At 39.0% G+C, this 20,818-nt stretch overlaps 1 protein-coding gene across 4 annotated transcripts in view; it reads right to left on the bottom strand.

Moving 5' to 3' along the window:
- Positions 1-18,942, bottom strand: part of RASSF6 (Ras association domain family member 6) — a 63,891-nt gene extending 44,949 nt beyond the window's left edge. The window contains exons 1-2 of one of the 4 annotated variants that reach the window (XM_033412533.2): positions 18,683-18,942; positions 6,818-6,916 (exon numbers count right to left, since the gene is read on the bottom strand). In XM_033412533.2, the coding sequence (XP_033268424.1) occupies positions 6,818-6,882 (65 nt within the window). In that variant the 5' untranslated portion in view covers positions 6,883-6,916; positions 18,683-18,942. Of the gene's footprint in view, positions 1-2,380; positions 2,400-6,817; positions 6,917-18,682 lie in introns of those variants that run through there. The other 3 variants (XM_004283555.3, XM_049709602.1, XM_049709603.1) reach the window with 3 other exon arrangements.
- Between the last annotated feature and the right edge of the window lie 1,876 nt (positions 18,943-20,818).

Genomic DNA, 20,818 nt, shown 5'->3' with positions numbered 1-20,818 from the left:
AGACCCAGGCCATGGGACCTGGGCAAACACTGCCCTCTGGTTCTGCCCGCCAGGTAGGACGCAGCCCCTGGAACACTGGCTCTTTGTGCTGAGTTTGTGCTCAGAGGTGCAGGTGGCTGCTTTCTTTGTTTCAGCAAAGGGTACTGGCCAACATGCTTGGCAAAAGGAACTGTTTGGAGTGATGCACTTTCTGCTCAAATTTATTACATCATGCTAATTAGAGTTAGTTAGTAAGGACAGGAATGCACATGGGCCTTGTGGCCACTGTTGGAAGAGCTGCAGCCTGCAAGGGTTTGTATTAGGTACCTAAGTAGGAGAATAAAAAAATCTAACAAGTTCCAAGAGTGAAATCTGATCTACACTCTAGAACTGGATTTGAACTCTTTTTTCAAATTCAGAATTGGCATTTACTCACCCCTAAAATGCCCTGATTTTAGCCTAAGACCTGAAGTGAAAGCACTTTGAAAGCAACCATAGGGAACCACTTTTTTTTTTTTTTAATACTCAGCTCACTTAGAATATTTACCACGTGAAGCAACAGAGCAGTGACAACCCCAGTCAAGGAAAGAGCAACTGGAATCTTAATCATTTGAGCATGGAGTTAACTTATGCCAACACCCTTCACTCAGGGAAGTTTCTAAACTCAGAAAATTCTTATCCAGGAGTAAGACATAAATGTTATATTGCTTACTGTGCTATTAAATCAATACCTCTTATTTCATGGATCATATGTTTGCTGAAAGCAAAATTTTCATTAAGGAAGGTCTGTTTTCCTATTAATTTGCAGCATTTTCATGTATTTCTGTGCATGAAAATAAATATCGCTTAATAAGTTGGTGATTTCTGTCTTGCCAGAACAACGCTTGTCACAGAATGGGAGCTGAATAACTACTTAAGTGAATAAATGAAGAATGGAGGGCTTCCCTGGTGGCACAGTGGTTGAGAGTCCGCCTGCCGATGCAGGGGACACGGGTTCATGCCCCGGTCCGGGAAGATCCCACATGCCACGGAGCGGCTGGGCCTGTGAGCCATGGCCACTGAACCTGTGCGTCCGGAGCCTGTGCCCCGCAACAGGAAAGGCCACAGCAGTGAGAGGCCCACGTACCGCAAAAAAAAAAAAAAAAAAAGAATGGAGGGGTTAATGACAAGCTGGATATCATAGGTAGTCAATGGTATCATTATAATTTTTGGTGACTATTTTGTAAAGATTTCCCTGAGTTCCAGAAATTTTGTTTATTTCAGGTGGGCAGAAGTTCTCAAACTTTAAGCCTTTCCTCCTCTGAGCAGTAGTTTCTAGACTCCAGTAATACTTCAGAATCACCTGATTAGCTCTGAGGGGGAGCGCAGCATCTGCACTGTTAATAAGCATCTTGATCGGAAGGCAGGTGGCCCCTGGACCACATTTTGAGGAATGCTATCTTCAAGTCCAGTGTTTGCATAAATGCTATATTATTTTACTTTACCACCTAGAATACCAATAATACATGGATACTAGGGTCTGAAATGGTATCTGTGGTATAGAAGATAAACTGCAAGTGCCCAATTCAGTCAATTCAAAATATGACACAAAATAAGGGTCACTAGAAATGCAGACACTTTGGAAATAGCCTTCCCCAGAATATGTGGTTTCATTTTAACATATTTCATTGTAGGCCAGTTATAAAATGGGAATGCACATAGGTTCTCAAATTTTGTTCATTTTCTTTCTCTTCTTATATTCTAAATGATTAGAATGTATGTATAAAAATATTTTCAGTGATTAAAAAATTACAAAATGCTGGCTTCAAGGCTATTTTGTGGGAAAGTGATTGATACAGTCTGGCTAAGGGCTATGGATATGCTGTTCAAAACTAATTATTCATGTACTGCTTTTATGAGTTTGGCTAACTCCAAGTATAATCTGTTATCAATACTTTTCTAGTTGAGGTTCCTCTTTTTATATATTTATTCAACAATTATGTATTACTTATTGCATTAATATTTGCGGAATTATATATGAAACACTACCCTCTCCCCTTAAATTTTCAGTCTTATTTGGGGAATAAAATAAATAAATATAATACATTAGAAAGTGAGAGTGTTCTGATAGCATGTGGTTCAGGATGGGTGTTTTCATTAGTTATAGGACCCATGGTTGTGAGTGACAGAAACCCAACCAAGTTACTTAGTAACTTGGTTACTAAGCAAGCTTTTATCTGTCCTGAGAAATAATGTTTGTGAAATCAAAGATTTCATGTGCTAGTTATATTTTTCTAATGCTTTCCAAGAGTGTTCAAATAAAAACCAATTATTTATGTTTAACCTAAAATCATCTCATGTATCAAGGCCATCCAGGTACCTCACCTTGGGAAAGAGGATGCAAAAGATACTTAGGTCTTACCTTCAAGGGGCTTACATTCTACCTTGGGAAACCAGGCATCTGTTATGAGGCAGTAAAGACAAGGCAAGAAGCCTTAAGCTGTTGGTGGGAGAGACAGCTCATCAAACTGTTTTAGAAAGCTAATTTGTGACAATAACATTAGATTTACTTGTATACTTTGATTCAGTAATTACACTTCTGTGAACTAGTCCTTGTATATTCAAAATGTTGGAGCCATCTTGAAGGTCAAAATTAAAGAAATTATATTATGACATTTCTATATTGTTGAGTGATATAGTATCATTAAAATCGTCTTTAGGAAGATTATTTTAATAGTATGGGGAAATATTTGTAATATAATGCCAGGTGTGTAAAACAAGATATAGAATGATCTCAACTATATAAAATAAAATCCTTAGAATATGGGTAATATGACAAAATTAAATAGTACATTTTCTGAGTAGTAAGATTATGGATAACTTTATTCTTTCAATCTATATGTTTCTATATTTTCTCAGCTTTTATAATATAAATATATAAAATACAATAATTTATAAAATAATCATACTTTCATAATTAGGAAGTAAATATTTTAAAAGAACAAATACACAAGTAATTAACAGGCTAATTAAAATCTTACTGCAGTTCAGGGAGGATTTCATGGGAAAAGTGAGAAACTGAGATTGGGAAACTATAAAATATTACAAAGGAAACGAAAGTTGACCTGGTAATCACCGGTGTATGGAATAGGTGTTTATTTCAGTGAAAATTCTTGATTTTCATACTGTGATTACACAGATGAATAAAAGGAATGTGGTGTCCAGGACGAGAAGTTACCATCAGCTGCTCATGGCTACAAATGAGATCGACATAAATCAATTAAGAACAGAAGAAAGAGCTTCATGAAGGTGGAAGAAAGCTGTTCTAGAGAAACAGAGGATTCAAGGCCTGAGAATAAAGAGAAACACATGTGAACCAATAGCAGGATTGGGAAGGACAGGACCACCCCTTGGAGCAGACATGAGTTAGGGAGGGCACTGGGACTTCTCTCTGACCTTTGTCTTGAGGTTTTATAGGGGAAGAGAGGTCATGGAGATGCCCGTGAGTGCAGAAGGGGACTGCGAATTGCTACTTGGATTATGCGGGGCCTGCTTAGGGTGCCTTTTAATCTGATCATAAGGGTAAATCTAAAGGTTTTGGTGAGAAAGGACCTTGCTTTCTCAGGAATCCAAGAGGTGAAGAGCAGCTGTGTAGCTGAAGTAGATGAAAAAGAAAAGATTGCAACCTCCGACTGAGAGGTGGCCCCAGGAGTAGTTTAGCAATGCACTGAGGGCGGGGCTGGTGGGAGGTGAGAATCAGGATTCCATGGGCTGACCTGCGTCAAGCAGAGTTGAATAACAGGAAAATACGTACAAGGGTTCGTACATTCTTCTCTTATGCCGTGTACGGTTTCTTCTCGAAACTTCCCTCCCAGTGTGGTAAATTTGTATTCCTGGCTGGTTAAACTTACACTGCACAGAAGGCATTTACGCAAAAAGGAACACTGGTGTAGACCCAGGGCTACTGTCTTTGGAGACACCTTTGTTCAATGTTTCTGTAATTTTCTCTGGGGGGAGGTACTGTGGTAGGGGGACCTTCTCAGGGCTGTGCTGGGCTCTTACCCTGTTCTGCCCTTTCTGTCACTCTCTCGTGAGCGTCCTCCCTTTTCTTCACAGTCTCTCCCATCTTCTCCATCATCCCTCTATCCTGAATCTCATTTGCCTCCTGCTTCCCCTACAGATGACTCACATGCTTTTTTCATCATTTTCTCTTCCCAAACCATCATCTTTCAGGTCCTCTCAACAATGTCCATCCTGTTACCATGTCCATCTCTTACTTCTCTCTAGGATCTTTCTATCTCTCTTCCCTTTGGTTTCATATGGATGTTACTTTCTCTGACTTTCATTATCAGTCATCTGCACTTATTTTAAAAATTAATTTCTGCCTTTCATTTCAATTTCCCATTTTCTCAACTTCCCTCTTCTCCTTGTATCCCCAGCAACACTTTAGCTACCTTGACATCCCCAAGCGGTGTTTTCTATACTTGCCCACTCTATCACTGCCCCTCCTCTCTGTTCAGTGTCCACATTCCTTCTGCCCACTTTCCATCCAATGTACTACTGCTCGCCTTGTTGTTTCCTACTTTTCCTTTCACTCTTTTCTAACCCTGGATCTTGAATCTTCTCTATCACACTTATTCCCTTGGTGACATTAGTCAGTCTCAAATGTAACTTGTCTAGGACTGAACTCCCGATCTTCTACCCCAAACCTGCTCCTCCTGTAGTCTTTATAATGTCAGAAAGTATTCACTCCATTCTTCCTGACCCAAATCCTTGGAATCATCCTTAATCTTTCTCTTTCTCTCATACCCACATCTAATCCTTCAGGAAATCCTATTGTTTCTTCCTTCAAAATATACCCAGAATCTGAGCATTTTTCCCCACCTCCACCCCTGCCACCTTGGTCCAAGCCACCATCATCTCTACTCTGGACTATCCGCTCCTCGATAGTTTCTCTGCTTCTATCCTTGTGTCCTCTTCAGTCTGTTCTTAAAGCAGCAGCCAGACAGATTCAGTCACTCATGTACTCAATAATCTTCAATGATTTCTCATCTTGTAAGTGGGAAAGACGAAGTCTCAGTGGCCTATGAGGCCTTACATATTCTGGTCCCATTCTGTCTCTGACCTCACCTTCTCCTACTGTCCTCCCTATTTCACTTTCCCATACCAGGTTCCTGCACCCTTACAGGCGTGTGCCTGCCTCAGGGCTGTGAACTTGGTGTCCCCTTTCCTGGAAGGGGACCTGGGAGGCTCCCAGCCAGATACTCACACAGCTCACTCGCTTCCCTCCTTCAGGCTTTTCCCTACTGCTACCTCCTTCCTGAGGCCTTCCTTGGCCATCTTATATGAAATCATAACTCACTGCTCTCTACCCCCCGCAATCATTACTCCCCTTCCAGCTTTATTTTTATTCTTCATATCTTTCAGCACCTAATAGTGCATCTTGTTTTACATTTATCCTACATTTTGACTGTATCCCTCTTTTAGGAGGCAACCCCATGAGGGTAAGGGTTTTGTTTCATTCATTACTGAACGCTCAGGGTCCACAGGAGTATAAACTGCTTTTAGGAAGCAGTTTATAAGTATCTGAGGAATGAATAAGTAACTCCTTTATCTTTTACTTCCTGCCTTCTTCCCGCCTCTTATATTTCATGCTTATCCTCCAGCTGTGGCTTTAATTCCATTTTTGACCATATTTATTCCTTTTGCTTTCCTATTGTGCAATCCTGCATCATTTATACGACTTTCGTCTGTCATTTATTTGGCTTTGTTTCTCTTCCCTGTAAGACATGGATCACATTCCAGGGCGACTTGTTTTTTTTCTTACCTTTGTGTCTTTTCCCTTTTCAGCTTCTGCTCTAGCTCAGCCAGGTTCGTCTCTTATCTTTACTCTTACAGTTTTCAAATCCCTGCTCTATTATTCCTAAACTAGCATAAGATGCTATCTGCTGCGTATAAGAAAATAGCCATAGCTGCTGACCATCTATTGCATAATCTAACATCAAGAGGGAAACAGTAAAAATGAAGTATGTCCTGAGGAGCAATGGAGGGAGGCCAGGAAAGCCTGGTTTAGGCCCATAGGCTAATTCTTTGGATATATTATTTATGAGGAGCCTGGATCCTTTACTTAATGCTGTTCCTGAGAACTGTGACAACTATTAAAATAGAAATTTAGCTTTTGGTGAGATTAGACCACTATTTATGAAATATGAGTGATTGTTCCATGATAGGCTATGGCTTTTCAGTCTTCAGGAACGTATTTATTCAATTTCTAATTCAGTGTCTCAACTGATGATTCATATCATTGATCTTGTGGGTCATACATCATGCTTTTTTTATTGATACACATTTAGACTTTATTATAACACCTATGGAAGACCCAAATTTAGGCACTCTTTATATCATATTTTCTGAAATATTTTACAAAGCCCTCATAATTTTTTATAACATTTAATTCACTGGGCTGTCTTCATAGCAGATGAGAAGAATTAGAAAATGTAATGATGCCATTTTCCAAGTTTGTCCAATACAGTTAAAGCTTTCAAAATGAAGCTTAGGGGGCTTCCCTGGTGGCGCAGTGGTTGAGAGTCCACCTGCCGATGCAGGGGACGCGGGTTCGTGCCCCGGTCCGGGAAGATCCCACATGCCGCGGAGCGGCTGGGCCCGTGAGCCATGGTCGCTGAGCCTGCGCGTCCGGAGCGGGAGAGGCCACAACAGTGAGAGACCCCCGTACCGCAAAAAAAAAAAAAAAAAAAAAAAAAAAATTGAAGCTTAGAATGACAAAATGCGTAATACACATAAGGTGTAATCCACAAACGAGTGATAACTAGAATAACATATAATACAGGTGTACAGTTACCTGGTAATGAATGTCCTCTCATTGATGAAGATCCAAGAAGAGGACTGGTGAGCCATCATAGTCATTTTCTCCCCCTTTCTGAGATCATCTGAGGCTACCCTAAAACATTAGAATAATATTAATGATATGTTCCTGTGATGCATTCATAAATTAGTTTCTGCCTTAAACTGAAATTATTTGTTGTGTCCCTATTGTATACAAATATTTTGGGGAGAATTTTTAAGTAGTGTTTTTTGTATGGGCATGAGGGTTGGGTTGGAGGGGCCGGGAGGAAAGAGAGGTTTTTTTTTTACCATGTACCTGCTCTGGATCCTACACTCTGAATGTCGGCCATTTGATGGATGTTATCTCATTTACTCCTCAGACCATGCCAGCAAAGTAGGGGTGTTATTTCCATTTCACTTAGTAAGTAGTGCAACAAATAATTTGAAGCAAGGTCTGAATGTCTTTAGGGTTTCCTCTTATTTTTCTTTCCAGCATTGTTTTTGCAGCTTGAAAAGGGTTTGAGTTTCTATAAATTTGTCTGTTCTAAGATTCTTTTAAAAGATTTTTTTCCAATGTCAAAGGGAATTAATTTTGAGGATAAGTTCAGAGTTCTAACTACAACTCACTTTGAGTGGGTTTCTAAATGGCATCCTCTAAACCTGCTTTTCATGTTTATTCACAGGATAATTTGTTTTGGGAACAAGTAATACTGTGTTGTTTTTCCCGTCCCCTCCCCCACCTCCATATAGCTTTAAGATGTTTAGGTGTTTTACTCCATTCTTATTACTCAATACATGCTTTTGAGAAAAATCTATTTTATTCTCTTTTGATATCAGTTTCCCATTTTAAACTGAAAATTATATTCTTCATATAATTTATGGAAAATAGTAGTAAAGGAAGAGGAACATATAATTTAATTTTGACCATCTAAAGAAAGATGATAAAGAGGGCATATGAAGAAGTACTAGATGAGCCAGAAATACATAGCTTGACATATGGTTTTCCCCTTGGTAATCAATTCAAGAGACTGACAACTGTGTGATAGAGAAGGGGAGAGAGAAAGGCAGACAGGGATGGAGCAAGATTTCTAACAAAGGACAAAACAAACTGCAACGTTGGCCCATGATAAATGCTACTGATTTGCAAATTTATAAGTGAAATCCTGGACCAGAGATGTGCTGATAATCACTTCCCAGTTCACGGCTGTACTAGCCACGCTCCCAGTGATGCAGGGATCCAGTATGTCTGAATTTGGCATAACTCCCTTTATAAGGAGTTCTATTTCTGAATTTTTAGTATTTGATTTGGAATACATGCTAAGAATTTTCTTCATTTTTCCATTTATCCACAGTTCCGATTCTACCAGGTTTTAGTGATTTAAAAGTTATCCTCGGGCTTCCCTGGTGGCGCAGTGGTTGAGAGTCTGCCTGCCGATGCAGGGGACACGGGTTCGTGCCCCAGTCTGGGAGGATCCCACATGCCGCGGAGTGGCTGGGCCTGTGAGCCATGGCCGCTGAGCCTGCGCGTCTGGAGCCTGTGCTCCGCAATGGGAGAGGCCACAACAGTGAGAGGCCCACGTACCACAAAAAAAAAAAAGTTATCCTCCTGTTCCATCTCTCTATAAATGCACAGATGGGCTTAGGGTGTTTGAAGCTGCTGCTTCCTGGTGCAGAGCTTACACTTTATTGAGAAGTGTAAAAAGGAAAAAAGAGAAGGCCCATGAGGAATTCTGTCTAGTTGAAATAATGTTTCTGAAGCCTTCCTGATCTTATATTTTATAGTAAAATTTCTAGATATTTTTGAGAAAAAATTACATGTCTTCCTGTTATACTTGTAAATAAAATTTCCAAATTTTATTTGTAAAATAAAATTGACTTCTTAAAAAAATTCATTTAGTTTTAAACTTCTGTTTATATAACAGCTCAGTGTTATTTTCTTTAAAAAGATATTAAATTCCCAAAGGCTTATGTGATCCAAAAAGAGGCATGTTGCAATCATTGAAATTTTGGGGGGCAACATGATAATACAAGCTAGCTAAAGTAGAGAAGAAATCCTAGGGCCATGTTTGGTGGTGTGCAGAAAAAAGGAACATGGACTGTGTAAACTGAAAAACTAGAGAAACTGTGGCCCAAGGCAAGGAAGGATCAGGCAGTTTAGTAAGTCTGTTTTTGGAGTATTTCTAAAAGAAATTCTCTCCTGTATGATTCTGTGCAAGGGAACATGTTCCTTCTATTCCAGCAATTGAATTCAAACTGACTGAACCCTGTCCCACCTCACAAACACAGCCTGAAGTTACCAGGCAGCCAAAATCAAGCTCTGACTTGCAGGGTTGATTAAGTGTGATGTAACATCCTTCCAGTCTCCTTCAGGCTCTGGAAACTGTGGTCAGACATGAGTAATAAACTCCTTTATGTCTTCATATAAATGGCATTAGGGTGTGACCAGAGATTTTATATAATATTTTCTAGTCATTCCATTTTGCAGAAATAGAATATTTAATTATCATTGCTTCAAGCCTATAGAATCATAGGAGCTATAGCCAGGATAAAAAGTAGGCTAGAGAGAAAAGTTCCATTTTTTTTTAACACCTTTATTGGAGTATAATTGCCTTACAATGGTGTGTTAATTTCTGCTTTATAACAAAATGAATCAGTTATACATATACATATGTCCCCATATCTCTTCCCTCTTGAATATCCCTCCCTCCCACCCTCCCTATCCCACCCCTCTAGGTGGTCACAAAGCACCGAGCTGGTCTCCCTGTGCTATGCGGCTGCTTCCCACTAGCTATCTACCTTATGTTTGGTAGTGTATATATGTCCATGCCACCTTCTCACTTTGTCACAGCTTACCCTTCCCCCTCCCCATATCCTCAAGTCCATTCTCTAGTAGGTCTGTGTCTTTATTCCCGTCTTGCCCCTAGGTTCTTCATGACCTTTTTTTTTTCTTAGATTCCATATATATGTGTTAGCATACAGTATTTGTTTTTCTCTTTCTGACTTACTTCACTCTGTATGACAGACTCTAGGTCCATCCACCTCACTACAAATAACTCAATTTTTTTATTTTAAAAAAGAAGGGGAGGAATTTCCTCCTTTTCCTTCTGAAGCAGGTCATTTTGATTTTGGTTGGGGTAAGCTGTGTGAAAGACATTCTATGTTTTCTTTCTTCAGGAGAATACCAGCAAAAAAAAAAAAAAAAAAAAAAGAAAGAAAGAAAGAAAAAAGATAAAAGCTATCCTCACGAAATCCTGATGCATAGTTTTTCCTTATAGTGAGCTATGAGCACATCTCAACAGGCATAATGTAATATTCAAGCTGTAATAGTCAAGCTGAATGCTTGACTAGTTTCCCTTTATGCTTTTACCATTTTGATCATCACATCTTCTTGTTCACAAACCTTGGGATCTCGTTCTTAGCAAATATAGCCCAAGTGTCTTAACCTGACGTTCAGGCTTTCTGCAGTTTCACCCAAACCTACATTTCCCAACTCAAAATTGAAGCTTTCTTTAATACCAGGCCTTCTAGTCTAGTGGAATTACGTGTCATCAAGTCTCTTCTCACTATTTCCTTTTCCCTCATCATTGCAGGTTCTAGTATCTGCTCAAGTGGGATCGTATCAATCTCCCCATGACCTGTTCTACACTGCTGTGATGCCGCTTTCTGCTGTCCATTGGTATTGTCATGATTGATTTATACCTTATCTAATTTTCTACTCATATCCTCTTGCTCAAAGAGTAGTGCTCCTCTAGTTGGGAATGTCATCCTCTTTGACAGCACATCATTGGAAGGGGGTTTTGTGGAGGACTCATGACAGAAGAGACAGAAGCTTAGCCAACCAGGCAAATTAACTGTATAGGTCAGAAGCTACAAGGGCATTTTAGGCTCCCTTGGGACAGAGACACAGCAAACTCCAAGAGCCCAACAAATCCCAATTACTCAGTCACAAGATTTGGTCTGGGCTGTTTGGTTATGTAGCCTTTGCTCTTGCTTCTAAAACATGAGTTTTGCCCCTAGACTTTGTCATTCTAATCATCCTCAAAAAGAGTTACTGATGCTCCCTAGTGAGGTCCACCCCCCCCCAAGGTGGTCACCTTGCTACCCAAACATAACCTTCTCCCTCCTGGATCCAAATTATTTACCATCTATTCTTCATTTCTATACTTTTATTTCTCCTGTACCTCTCCTTCCACATTCCAGCACCCTATATCTTGCCAAGTGGTTCATTTTCTCTCCTCATTTTCTCTGCCTCTTAGCAGCAATTGACAGAGTTGGTTGTCCCCTCCTTCTGATACACTTTTTTTGGAGACTTTTGAGACAAAACAGCAATCACACAACCTTACTTTATTTCCTTGCTCTCACAGGTCTCAACTTTTTAGTCTTCTCTACTGCTTCTTCCTTTATATAAAATGCTGGCTAGTTCTAATAGACTGTCCTCAGCCATCCTCTTTTCTCTAACTATACTTTCTTCCAGTTAATCTAATCCAGTTCCATCCCAGCCTCTCTGCTGAGCTCCAGACTCATGTCACTACCTACTTTATCTCTACTTGGATGTCTATCAGGCATCTCAGTGTCAACATGGCCAAACCAGAATCACTGACTTTCTCCCATGCTCCAGAATTTCCTCCTCCACAATTCTTTCCAATCTACCCAACTGGGCACCAAAACTGAAACTCAGTCTTATTTTCTCCTCTTTCATCATAACTAGATTCCAATCTGAAAGTAAGTCCTATTGGTACCTCCAATAGGTAACTCCAAAGCTTCTGTTTCCACTGCTACCACTCTGAGCCAACCCACCACCATCTTTCTCTTGGATTATTGCATCAGCCTCCTGACTGGTTTCCCTGCACCCACATCATGACCCATATTCCATTCTCCACATGGTATCCAGGATGATAATTTCAAAGAGCAAATTAGATCTTGTCATTTCATGATTAAAACATTGCAAAGACTTCCAAGAATGAACTAGAATAAAATATAACCTCCTTATGATGACCCCAAGATCCTGTCAATCTGTTCAGTATTCATTCCCTTCATTATTTCCCTCATTGATTACATTTCATCTATCAATACATTGGCCTTCTTTCTGGTTTTCAGTCACTCCCTAAGCTCATTCCTGCCTCAGGGATTTGAACTTGCTGCTCCTCCTACTTGGAGCACCTTACCTCAGACCTTCACGTGGCTGCCTGTTTCCCATCATGCGGATCTCAGTCCCTGGGTCTCTCCTCTCAGAGGCTTTCCCTAAGCAAGTCTCAGCCAGTCATTATCGCATTATTTTCATCTAGGTACACATCAGTATCTGAAAGGATCTTATTTATTTACATTGCCTGTATTCCCCAACTACAACATGAACTGTTTAGGTTGTGGGCTTTTTTGTTTGTTTGTTTGTTTACCTGGGTACATCCAGTTCTTAGAATTTTGGCTAGAACATGGAAGGGATTTAATTAATATTTGTTGAGTGACTGACTAAATGTCAAATTGTAGCTGTGACCCAAAGGACTAATTACTATTAATAAAACTTTTTCTTGACCTCATAGTTAATATGATATTTTAGCTGGGACTAGAAGTCGGGGATATTTTGAACTGAAGAAGCACAAAGTGCAAATTGACAGTGATGGGCTGAAGAACATGGCAGTGGCTTTCCGATTGGCTCCATTCTATTTGTGCTCATAAAAACAATTAGCTAATGTATCATTAAAGATAGCAAAAATCGCTATGTAATTATATTGTCAAACTCATGACCTATGCTGAAGCAAATCATAGCTAGCTTCAGAAGATGTGATTAAACAATTTCAAAAGCCCTGGGACTTCCCTGGTGGCTAAGAATCCGCCCGCCAATGCAGGGGACATGGATTCGAGTCCTGGTCCGGGAAGATCCCACATGCCATGGAGTAACTAAGCCCATGCACCACAACTACTGCGCCTGTGCTCTAGAGCCCGTGAGCCACAACTACTGAGCCCACGTGCCACAACTACTGAAGTCTGAGCGCCTAGAGCCCGTGCTCTGAAAAAAGAGATGCCACCGTAATGAGAGGCCTGCGCACCGCAGCAAAGAGTAGCCCCTGTTCACCACAACTAGAGAAAGCCTGTGCACAGCAAGGAATACCCAGTGCAGCCAAAAATTAATTAATTAATTAAAAAGAAAACAATTTCAAAAGCCCTTACATTATTCTCTGACCCTAGAAATAAGGAGAGTTGAATGGAAATTATGAAAGAAAAATGAAAATAGGATAAAATTTTTCTTCATAAGCAGTATATGCTAATTGAATAGGAGATAATATTGACCGTGTCTGAATCCAAAATTTGGCTAAGCAAAATATTCAAACAATTGAAATACCTGAAAGGTAAAAATGTGATTTAGTAAAAGTCCCATTTTATTATTAATTGCTGAAGTGAGAAATAGATCTATGAATTCCAATAGTTTCCCTTTTCCATTCCCATTAACCATGATTCACTGCAAATTAAAATCTGGTAATGACTTTGTGAATATCCTCTAAGTTATAAAGACTTGGTAAATTTATGAGTCTGAGCTAGTTACCTCAAAAGGCTTAAGAGGAGGATAACCAGAGGTTGTGATTAGCAGAAAGATTTATTAACAAAAGAAAAATTACAGGTCTAGAAGCCTAAGGGTCTTACTTTGAATGTTCACAATTATTTTGGTAGAACAGAACAAACTATGACTTGAGGAGGAAGGTAGTTGTTAAAAATCTATATACTTTACTGGGAGGGATAATCATACAGGGCTCTCCCATCCTGGGGCCAGAGCTTATTACTTAGATTGTGTATGAAATAAGATCATTTATTTAATGTTTGGCTATTTATTTTTTAATTATGTCCAGACAGAGTAGAGCTCAAGAGATATGGAATTAAATAGGCAAGTAATTAAATCCTGGAGAAATAAACAGTCCTAGAAGTGCTAGGCAGGTCTAAGCTCAAACAGACCTTGGAGGCTCAACAGGGAAGAGAGAAGACCAGGAAGATAGAATCAGTCTGAGCAGGCAGCAGGGTTCAGGAACCTGAGAAAGCAGAATAAGTCAGCACCAGTATCTGGGCAACGCTGAGAACAGAGAGCATCTGAGAGCATCAGTGGTTCACCTCTTCCTGCTCGGCATCCTGCCTAGATGTGGGCTTGCCTGGACTGGCCAGAATGAGGCCAGAGGATGGGAGGTGAAGCCCAGTTAACTCAAAAGGGCCGGTCATTTAAAGTACCTTCCTTGGTCCAAGCATGGATTAATTAAATGGTTGCTTGTTTAAAAGTGGGAAACTTGGCTCACTCTTTTGTATATCAACAAATATTTCATGAGCTCCCTCTCTGTGCTGTTGCTGTGCTAGCCAGGAAGTGTAGCCTGCATCTGTATCTGCAGCTCCTGATTCCTGAGGCCCCTGCGTGCAGGAAGTGTCAAAGTGGTCATGATTTTACAATGAACCAAAAAAAAAATACATGTGCTAATTTCCTTGGGTCCTCCAGCCAAAGTGAATTTCTCCTGCCTTTGAACTTTGATAGCAAAATATCTGCAGCTTTCTAATTACTTACTACTTTCTCTCCCTAATCATATTTTATTTTACCTGATTTCCTCTAGAACAGGATGATTGCTCATTTCATTTTTGTATCTCCTAGAGTGAATGTATATATGCAAGTATGTAGAGAAGACATATATAAAATTATGAATATCTGTATATTCAAGATGTGGAGAGATGTACAAAAATATTAACAGTAAAATTGAGATCTATGAAATTGAGTGATAATTATTTTCTTTTTGATTTCATATGTACTTTCTAAGTCATATACAAGGAACATATCTTAATAACACACACCATAAAAATTCCAAAAAAAGAAAAAAGAGCAGAGAGTATAACATTAGAATAGCGAGTGTGTATTTCAATTATGAATTAAGATTAACGGCTGTATGCATGGTGGGTTTTGTTTTAATTATTATTTTGGCCTGAAGAAGCAATGAAAAGTTACAAATATGTATTTACCTCTAAAATAAAGCTGTTTTCTCTAAGCTCTGATGTGGAACCTTGTAGTAGAGAAGAGTAGACCCGTATACAATTACATCACTTCAAGGAAACAAGACAAAACATCTATAATTCTAATCGTTATCCAATTCTTAGAAAACAGGAAAAGAGTCAAGAAAAGTGTGGTTTCTGGGAAATAATTGGCTCCATATTTTTTCTAAGGAATGTGTGTCATTTGCAGAGATGGTAAAAGTTGAACGTTGGACTATAATCACTATCACTTTATTAAGTGATATTGATTGCAGTTAGGGAATGTTTGAGATACAGACAAAAATGTATTACAGTGCTTGAATTTAAGACAGGATAAACAGGATGAATATCAAACAACCAGGCTTCTATGTGAGTATACCATCACAGTCAGTCCAGTGGAATCTAATTTGAAATGCCAAACTTTTAGTATGCTATTGTATATTTACATGGCGCTAATGTCCTGTGCTCCATTCTCCCCAGAGTGCCCTCAGGGAGGTGAGAAAAGCAGGAGCAGTAGGAGAAGCGAGCTAGTTGGAAGCCATTCAGGACTCAAGGCATCTTGCCACCACTCAGTCTGGGAAGGAGCTACTCCATCTGCCGATGGCTTCTTCTGGAATTGCTTCTATGGCACAGCTCAAGAGTCTCTGCTTCATCTGGGTTTCCAAGAGGAAATTCTAAGGTTGACTTCACAGGGGCCATGGCTCAATTTTTCCTGTTCATCTGTTGGCTGCAAAAGAATCAGCCCTCCTCTTGAGCTCCATTTCCTAGACTCTGGGATAATGATGGCGATGTCCTTCAACCATCTCAGCTACTAAGATAACACCCTCATCCCTTAAGAGAGAGACACCTTCATGTTCAACTACTGAAAGCAGTAGTATTGGTTTGTTTGGTACTTGAGACGATGTTATGAAATGATGAAATCACTCTACTTGATAGCTTTAAAAGACTGATTTTTTTCCAACAGATCCAACCCTCTCTAACCCTAGACTTTAGTGAAAAGAGAGAACATTCAAAAGGAGTTCTTTCTCAGAGGTTGTATTTTCAATTGACCTTTACTTGACTATTTTTAAAAATCTAAACTTTTATATGAAGCCCATGTATCTCTAACAACCCTAAATTCCCTGTCTGCATTGTAACCAAAGAATCTGTACAAGTAAATTGACTATTAGCACTAGATTTCTATTTTGATGAAAGGTATAGGATGCATCTTACTTTAGGAAGTTGAAACAAGTATCAATTATGAAACCTTGAATTACATGTTAAAAAGACATATTACATATATGTTATACTATTTTAAATGTAACCAGAAAACTTAATATTTTCTTAATCACTGCTGGTTACTTCTATCTCTTCAGATTGACCAAAACATTTAATAGTTTATCACAAAATCTTATAAGCATTAGAAATAGTAGAAAAACATTTGTATACTAAAATAGACTTTAGGAAGATTTATAACTGGTTATGTGGTTAAATAAATAAATCTCAAATTATTCTCAAATATGGTTAATGGATTTATCTCAGTTGGGGCTACTGTTTGCTATTTAGATATATGCCTATTAAGGAATACAAAAATCAAATATTGATAACTTGTTTAAATTCTAACAATATTTATTCAGCATAAAGGCATATTTCCTCTTTGAAAACTATTTAGTAAACACTGGTACTATAATTTATTCTAAATAGATTGGATTATTTTACAAGTTTTTAGTTAAACTACACTAAACTGATTCAAGCCCCGGAGTACAATATAATAGTACAGTTCAGTTTACTTGGCTTTAGAATTCTATCTCCAATCCTCCAGTCACTATCCCATTATAAGGGTGGGCGGGAGGGGGAATTGGATGAAGGTAGTCAAAAGGTAAAACTTCCAATTATAAGATAAATAAGTACCAGGGATGTAATGTACAAAATGATATATATAATTAACACTGCTGTATGTTGTATATGAAAGTTGTTAAAAAGTAAATCCTAAGAATTTTCATCACAAGTAAAAATTTGTTTTTCTATTTCTTTAATTTTGTATCTGTGTGAGATGATGAATGTTCACTAACCTTATTGTAGTAATCATTTTATGATGCATGTAAGTCAAATCATTGCACTGTACACCTTAAACTCATACAGTGCTGTATGTCAATTATATCTCAATAAAACTGGAAGAAAAAAAGTTCCTTCCATCTCTAAAAACAAAAAGCCACCGCAAAACAAAAAAAAAAACTCGAACAAACAAAACGAAAACACAGTACATACATTGCAGATTTTCAACTCTGCCATTTGAATACATTAAAACAATGATAATATTAAGCTAGGATCAATTGCAAAGCATTTAGCTGTTTTATATTAATAAAATAAAAAGATAAAATGTCATAATTGGAAATACTTTGCTAGTCACACCTACTAAGTTTATTCCTTCCTCAAAGTCATCCACATTAATAAAACCATCAGCAACATTAACCAAAATGCCCTTTAAAGAACCATAAAGTAAGTTCACTTCCCTACAATTTAAGTGGTAAAGACCAGCAGAACACAGGTATCATTCGTTTATGTTTCTTGTCCGTAAACACAAATAAAAGTCCATATCACTTTAATACAAACAATACAATATGTGCTACAGTGTAAGAACATGGACTATATGGTCTAATCTTATCAAAGTTTTTCAGGGGCAGTCTCATAAATAAAACTCAAAATTGATGGGTTCTACAACAGGGGGTTGAGTGTTTCTCTCCTATTATGAAATTATTGTTTCTTGTTAGAAATAACATATTCATATAAGTGAGACTTCCCCAAAGTAAAAATGATTGAGTAGCAAAAAGTTTGAATTTGCCACCACATACTCTATTGCAAAAGTGGCAAGAAGCCAGCTAATTTCATTGCTACTCAGAGGAATGAGTAGCTTTGCCCACTTGCCATCTGCTTACGTGTCCTGGACCCACTCACTGGAAACCAGTTCAACGCGGTACCCCCATACTGTCTGGTCTCACTAGTTCACTCACCCTCCTTGACATGGACCCTTTGGCAGAGCTGCAAATTTCTTAATGCTAATTGGAGGCACTATGTATAGCTATTTATAGAAGGCTTGCTAAGTGTTTAATTCCCATCAAAGCCCTATTGGCAGATACTGTTATGACGCTTACTTTATAGATGGCAAACAGAAGCTTGGCTAGGTTAAGTAACTTGCTATGGGACAAACCAGTAAGTGGCAAAGCCAAGATTTGAACCTATAGCTCTCTTGCTTCAGAATTGGACCCTTAACTCGTGGACTCTCATTTAATTATGATTATCCTTTCATTGTTTGGGGCAGTCTTAAATTATATCAGAAATCCTTTTCAATTTTGTGTGTGTGTGTGTGTGTGTGTGTGTGAGAGAGAGAGAGAGAGAGAGAGAGAGAGAGAGAGAGAGAGAGAGAGAAGTCTCTGTTGATTTGTGGAAAATAATAAAAGTTTAGCTGAACCGCAATTAAAAAGACCTTTCAAGTCTGCTGCTTGAATGTAACCTTGTAACCATAAGAGTACTGAGGGAAAGGGGGAAGTAATGCAGGAGTCTAGTATCTTTTCCAGGCAAACCACAATTCCGGGTGAAGAGCTTGAGTTCATGACACTTGTCAGAAGAGGGAGGAGGGTTTGGTGGCCACACTTACCTTCAAGCCCTCCCCTCTTCCCCTCACCCTCCCCATATGCTTACCTTGGTCAGGAAAGGGTGTTCTGAAAAAATCAAAAGGAAAATACGTCCGGGTTTCGGGCTGCTCTGACACATGCACACCTTCAAACTTGGCTCCCTATGGATTTTGCTTTCTAACAACTTGCCCTCAACTTGACCTCAGGGAGTAGATTAGAGGGTTTTTGTTTTCCCCTACCCCCATGTTTCACCTGCTACACTGTGAATGGGAGATTTTTACCTTCGTTGTTGAGCTGAACCTGCTCCGGAGAGTGTGTTTCCCTGCTCAGTTCCAAACTCTGATCGTCGTTGGAGAGTCAGGGCTTGCTCACCTGTCCCGGAGGTGGAGCTGGGGTCGGAGACAAGCGCGGGAGGAGGGGCGCACACACTCCTGCCCGGGCGGGGCTCCCTCTGAGCCTGGCAGTGCCCCTCCCACGAACAGCAAGCCCAAGAAACTGTTAATTATTACTCCTTTTCGCCACAGCAGGGAAGTGTTAGAAACCTGAGCCACTCCCTGTGCCTCAGTGCATGTTGGGAGTGTTTACTTTCTTTCTTCGGAGCCACTGATAGCAACTCTCCTTTGCTCCCTGTCACACATCTTGAGGACAAGTGACTTGACATGCTGGTTAACGCTTTAACCTCTGAACTGGCCGGATTCTAATCTCTCCTCTCTAGTCTGTAGAGAAATAGTCTTTAAGAAATGACACCGACTAGGACTGAATGTCATTATTCACATGTCTTTCTTTTGAAAATTTTCTCTTTTAATCAGAAATTTCTTAATTTCCCCCCCTTGTTCTTTTGCCACCTCCTTTCCTTACTGGCACCCTTTTCACCCAGAGTGGTGGTTCTCCCACTCAGAGCAAACCAGAGCCACCCAGTATCTTGCGAAACCCTCATAACCCATGGGCCTCAGCTCCTATGAGACTCCGATCTAGTAGGTCTAGGGTAGACGGCAGGTATGTTTTAAATAAGCTTCACAGAAGAATCTGGTAGACATCAAAATTTCAAAACTATTGTAATAAAAGTATACAAGAGGAAATGAATAGTAATTTAGTCACTACCTAGTGAATTGTGTTTGGAGACAGCTTTTCCTTAATACCTTTAATTTTAAAAAAGGCACTAAAGTCTAGTTAACTAGACTTATTATGGTGATGATTTCACAATATATGTAAACATTGAATCATTATGTTGTATACCTGCAACTAGTATAATATTATATGTCAATTATACCTCAATTAAAAAGAAAGGAATGGATAAAGGAACTGACAGTTAAAAAAAAAAAAAAGAGCTCCCTCTTTGAAAACTACCAAATTTACTTAAAATTAGTAAAATCAGACCCCAAAAAAGGGCACCAAAAACTCAGAGACACTCAGATGACAGATGCTCTGGAAATGGTGCTTTTATTTACGCTCACACAAATGCACTTTTTGGTATCATTGGTACTTTACCTGTTTCCTATGTAAAGCACTTGATCATGAAAAAAAAAAAAAGAAGGTTATTTTACAAGAATAAACCTCAGAGCCCTCAAAAGGAATTAAATATAATTCCTACAATGAGTTGAGTAGGCAGAGTTGATTTCTGGTGTCCTGTGTATTCAAATGTCAAATTAAGAGACTGACCATCACTCTAGATTTGCAGGTTACGTGTTTGATATAGAACTTTAAGGATTCTCTGTGTTCAAAAGGTCAGACAGTTTATCTAGTTGACTTGTGGTGTGTGGAGGCCAGGGATGATCAGACTGATCATTGCTTGGGCTATTTTAATAAATTGAACAGGCAAATTGGCTTATTGGATCACAATCAAACCTTCTACAACCTCATATATGAGGACAGTGTGACCTGGTATTACCTGTGGGGATTCATTTGATGGCCATGTTGACCTTACAACCCCCCATTTGTGACTGCTGGTATGGACTGACCTTTGAATGATGACTAACAGCAGCTGCAGTGTCCACAGCTCCTAGGCTCCAGAATGTCTTTGTTCACATCCATGCCCCACTCCCATTGTCTGCATTTCCTTATTATCAGTATCAGAGAAACCTTGTTTTGCCTTTTTTATCTGCAAGCATCCTTGAAGCCTTTATTCCGATTACTCGTTTTCAACTGGTTTCCTTTCACTAGTTTCAGTGATTCCTTTTGTTCTGGAGTACTTAACCTTTTATAAATATGTAATTTTTATTTTGTAATATAGAAAATACATAATTGCACATGTGGAAAATATAAAAAGCACAGATATGTAGAGGAAAAAAATCACCTACAATTCCATCTCTCAAATATAGTTACCAAGAACAATTTGGTGAATGTCTTTATTGACATACTTTCTCTATGGATATTTACCAAAATGCTATTATATTTGCTTATTGTTTTATAATCTGCTT

Source organism: Orcinus orca, chromosome 4, assembly GCF_937001465.1.
Source record: "Orcinus orca chromosome 4, mOrcOrc1.1, whole genome shotgun sequence".
Taxonomy (NCBI): Eukaryota; Metazoa; Chordata; class Mammalia; order Artiodactyla; family Delphinidae; genus Orcinus; species Orcinus orca.
The sequence above is the reverse complement of the archived record's forward strand: the minus strand, read 5'-3'. Positions and strand labels throughout refer to the sequence as shown.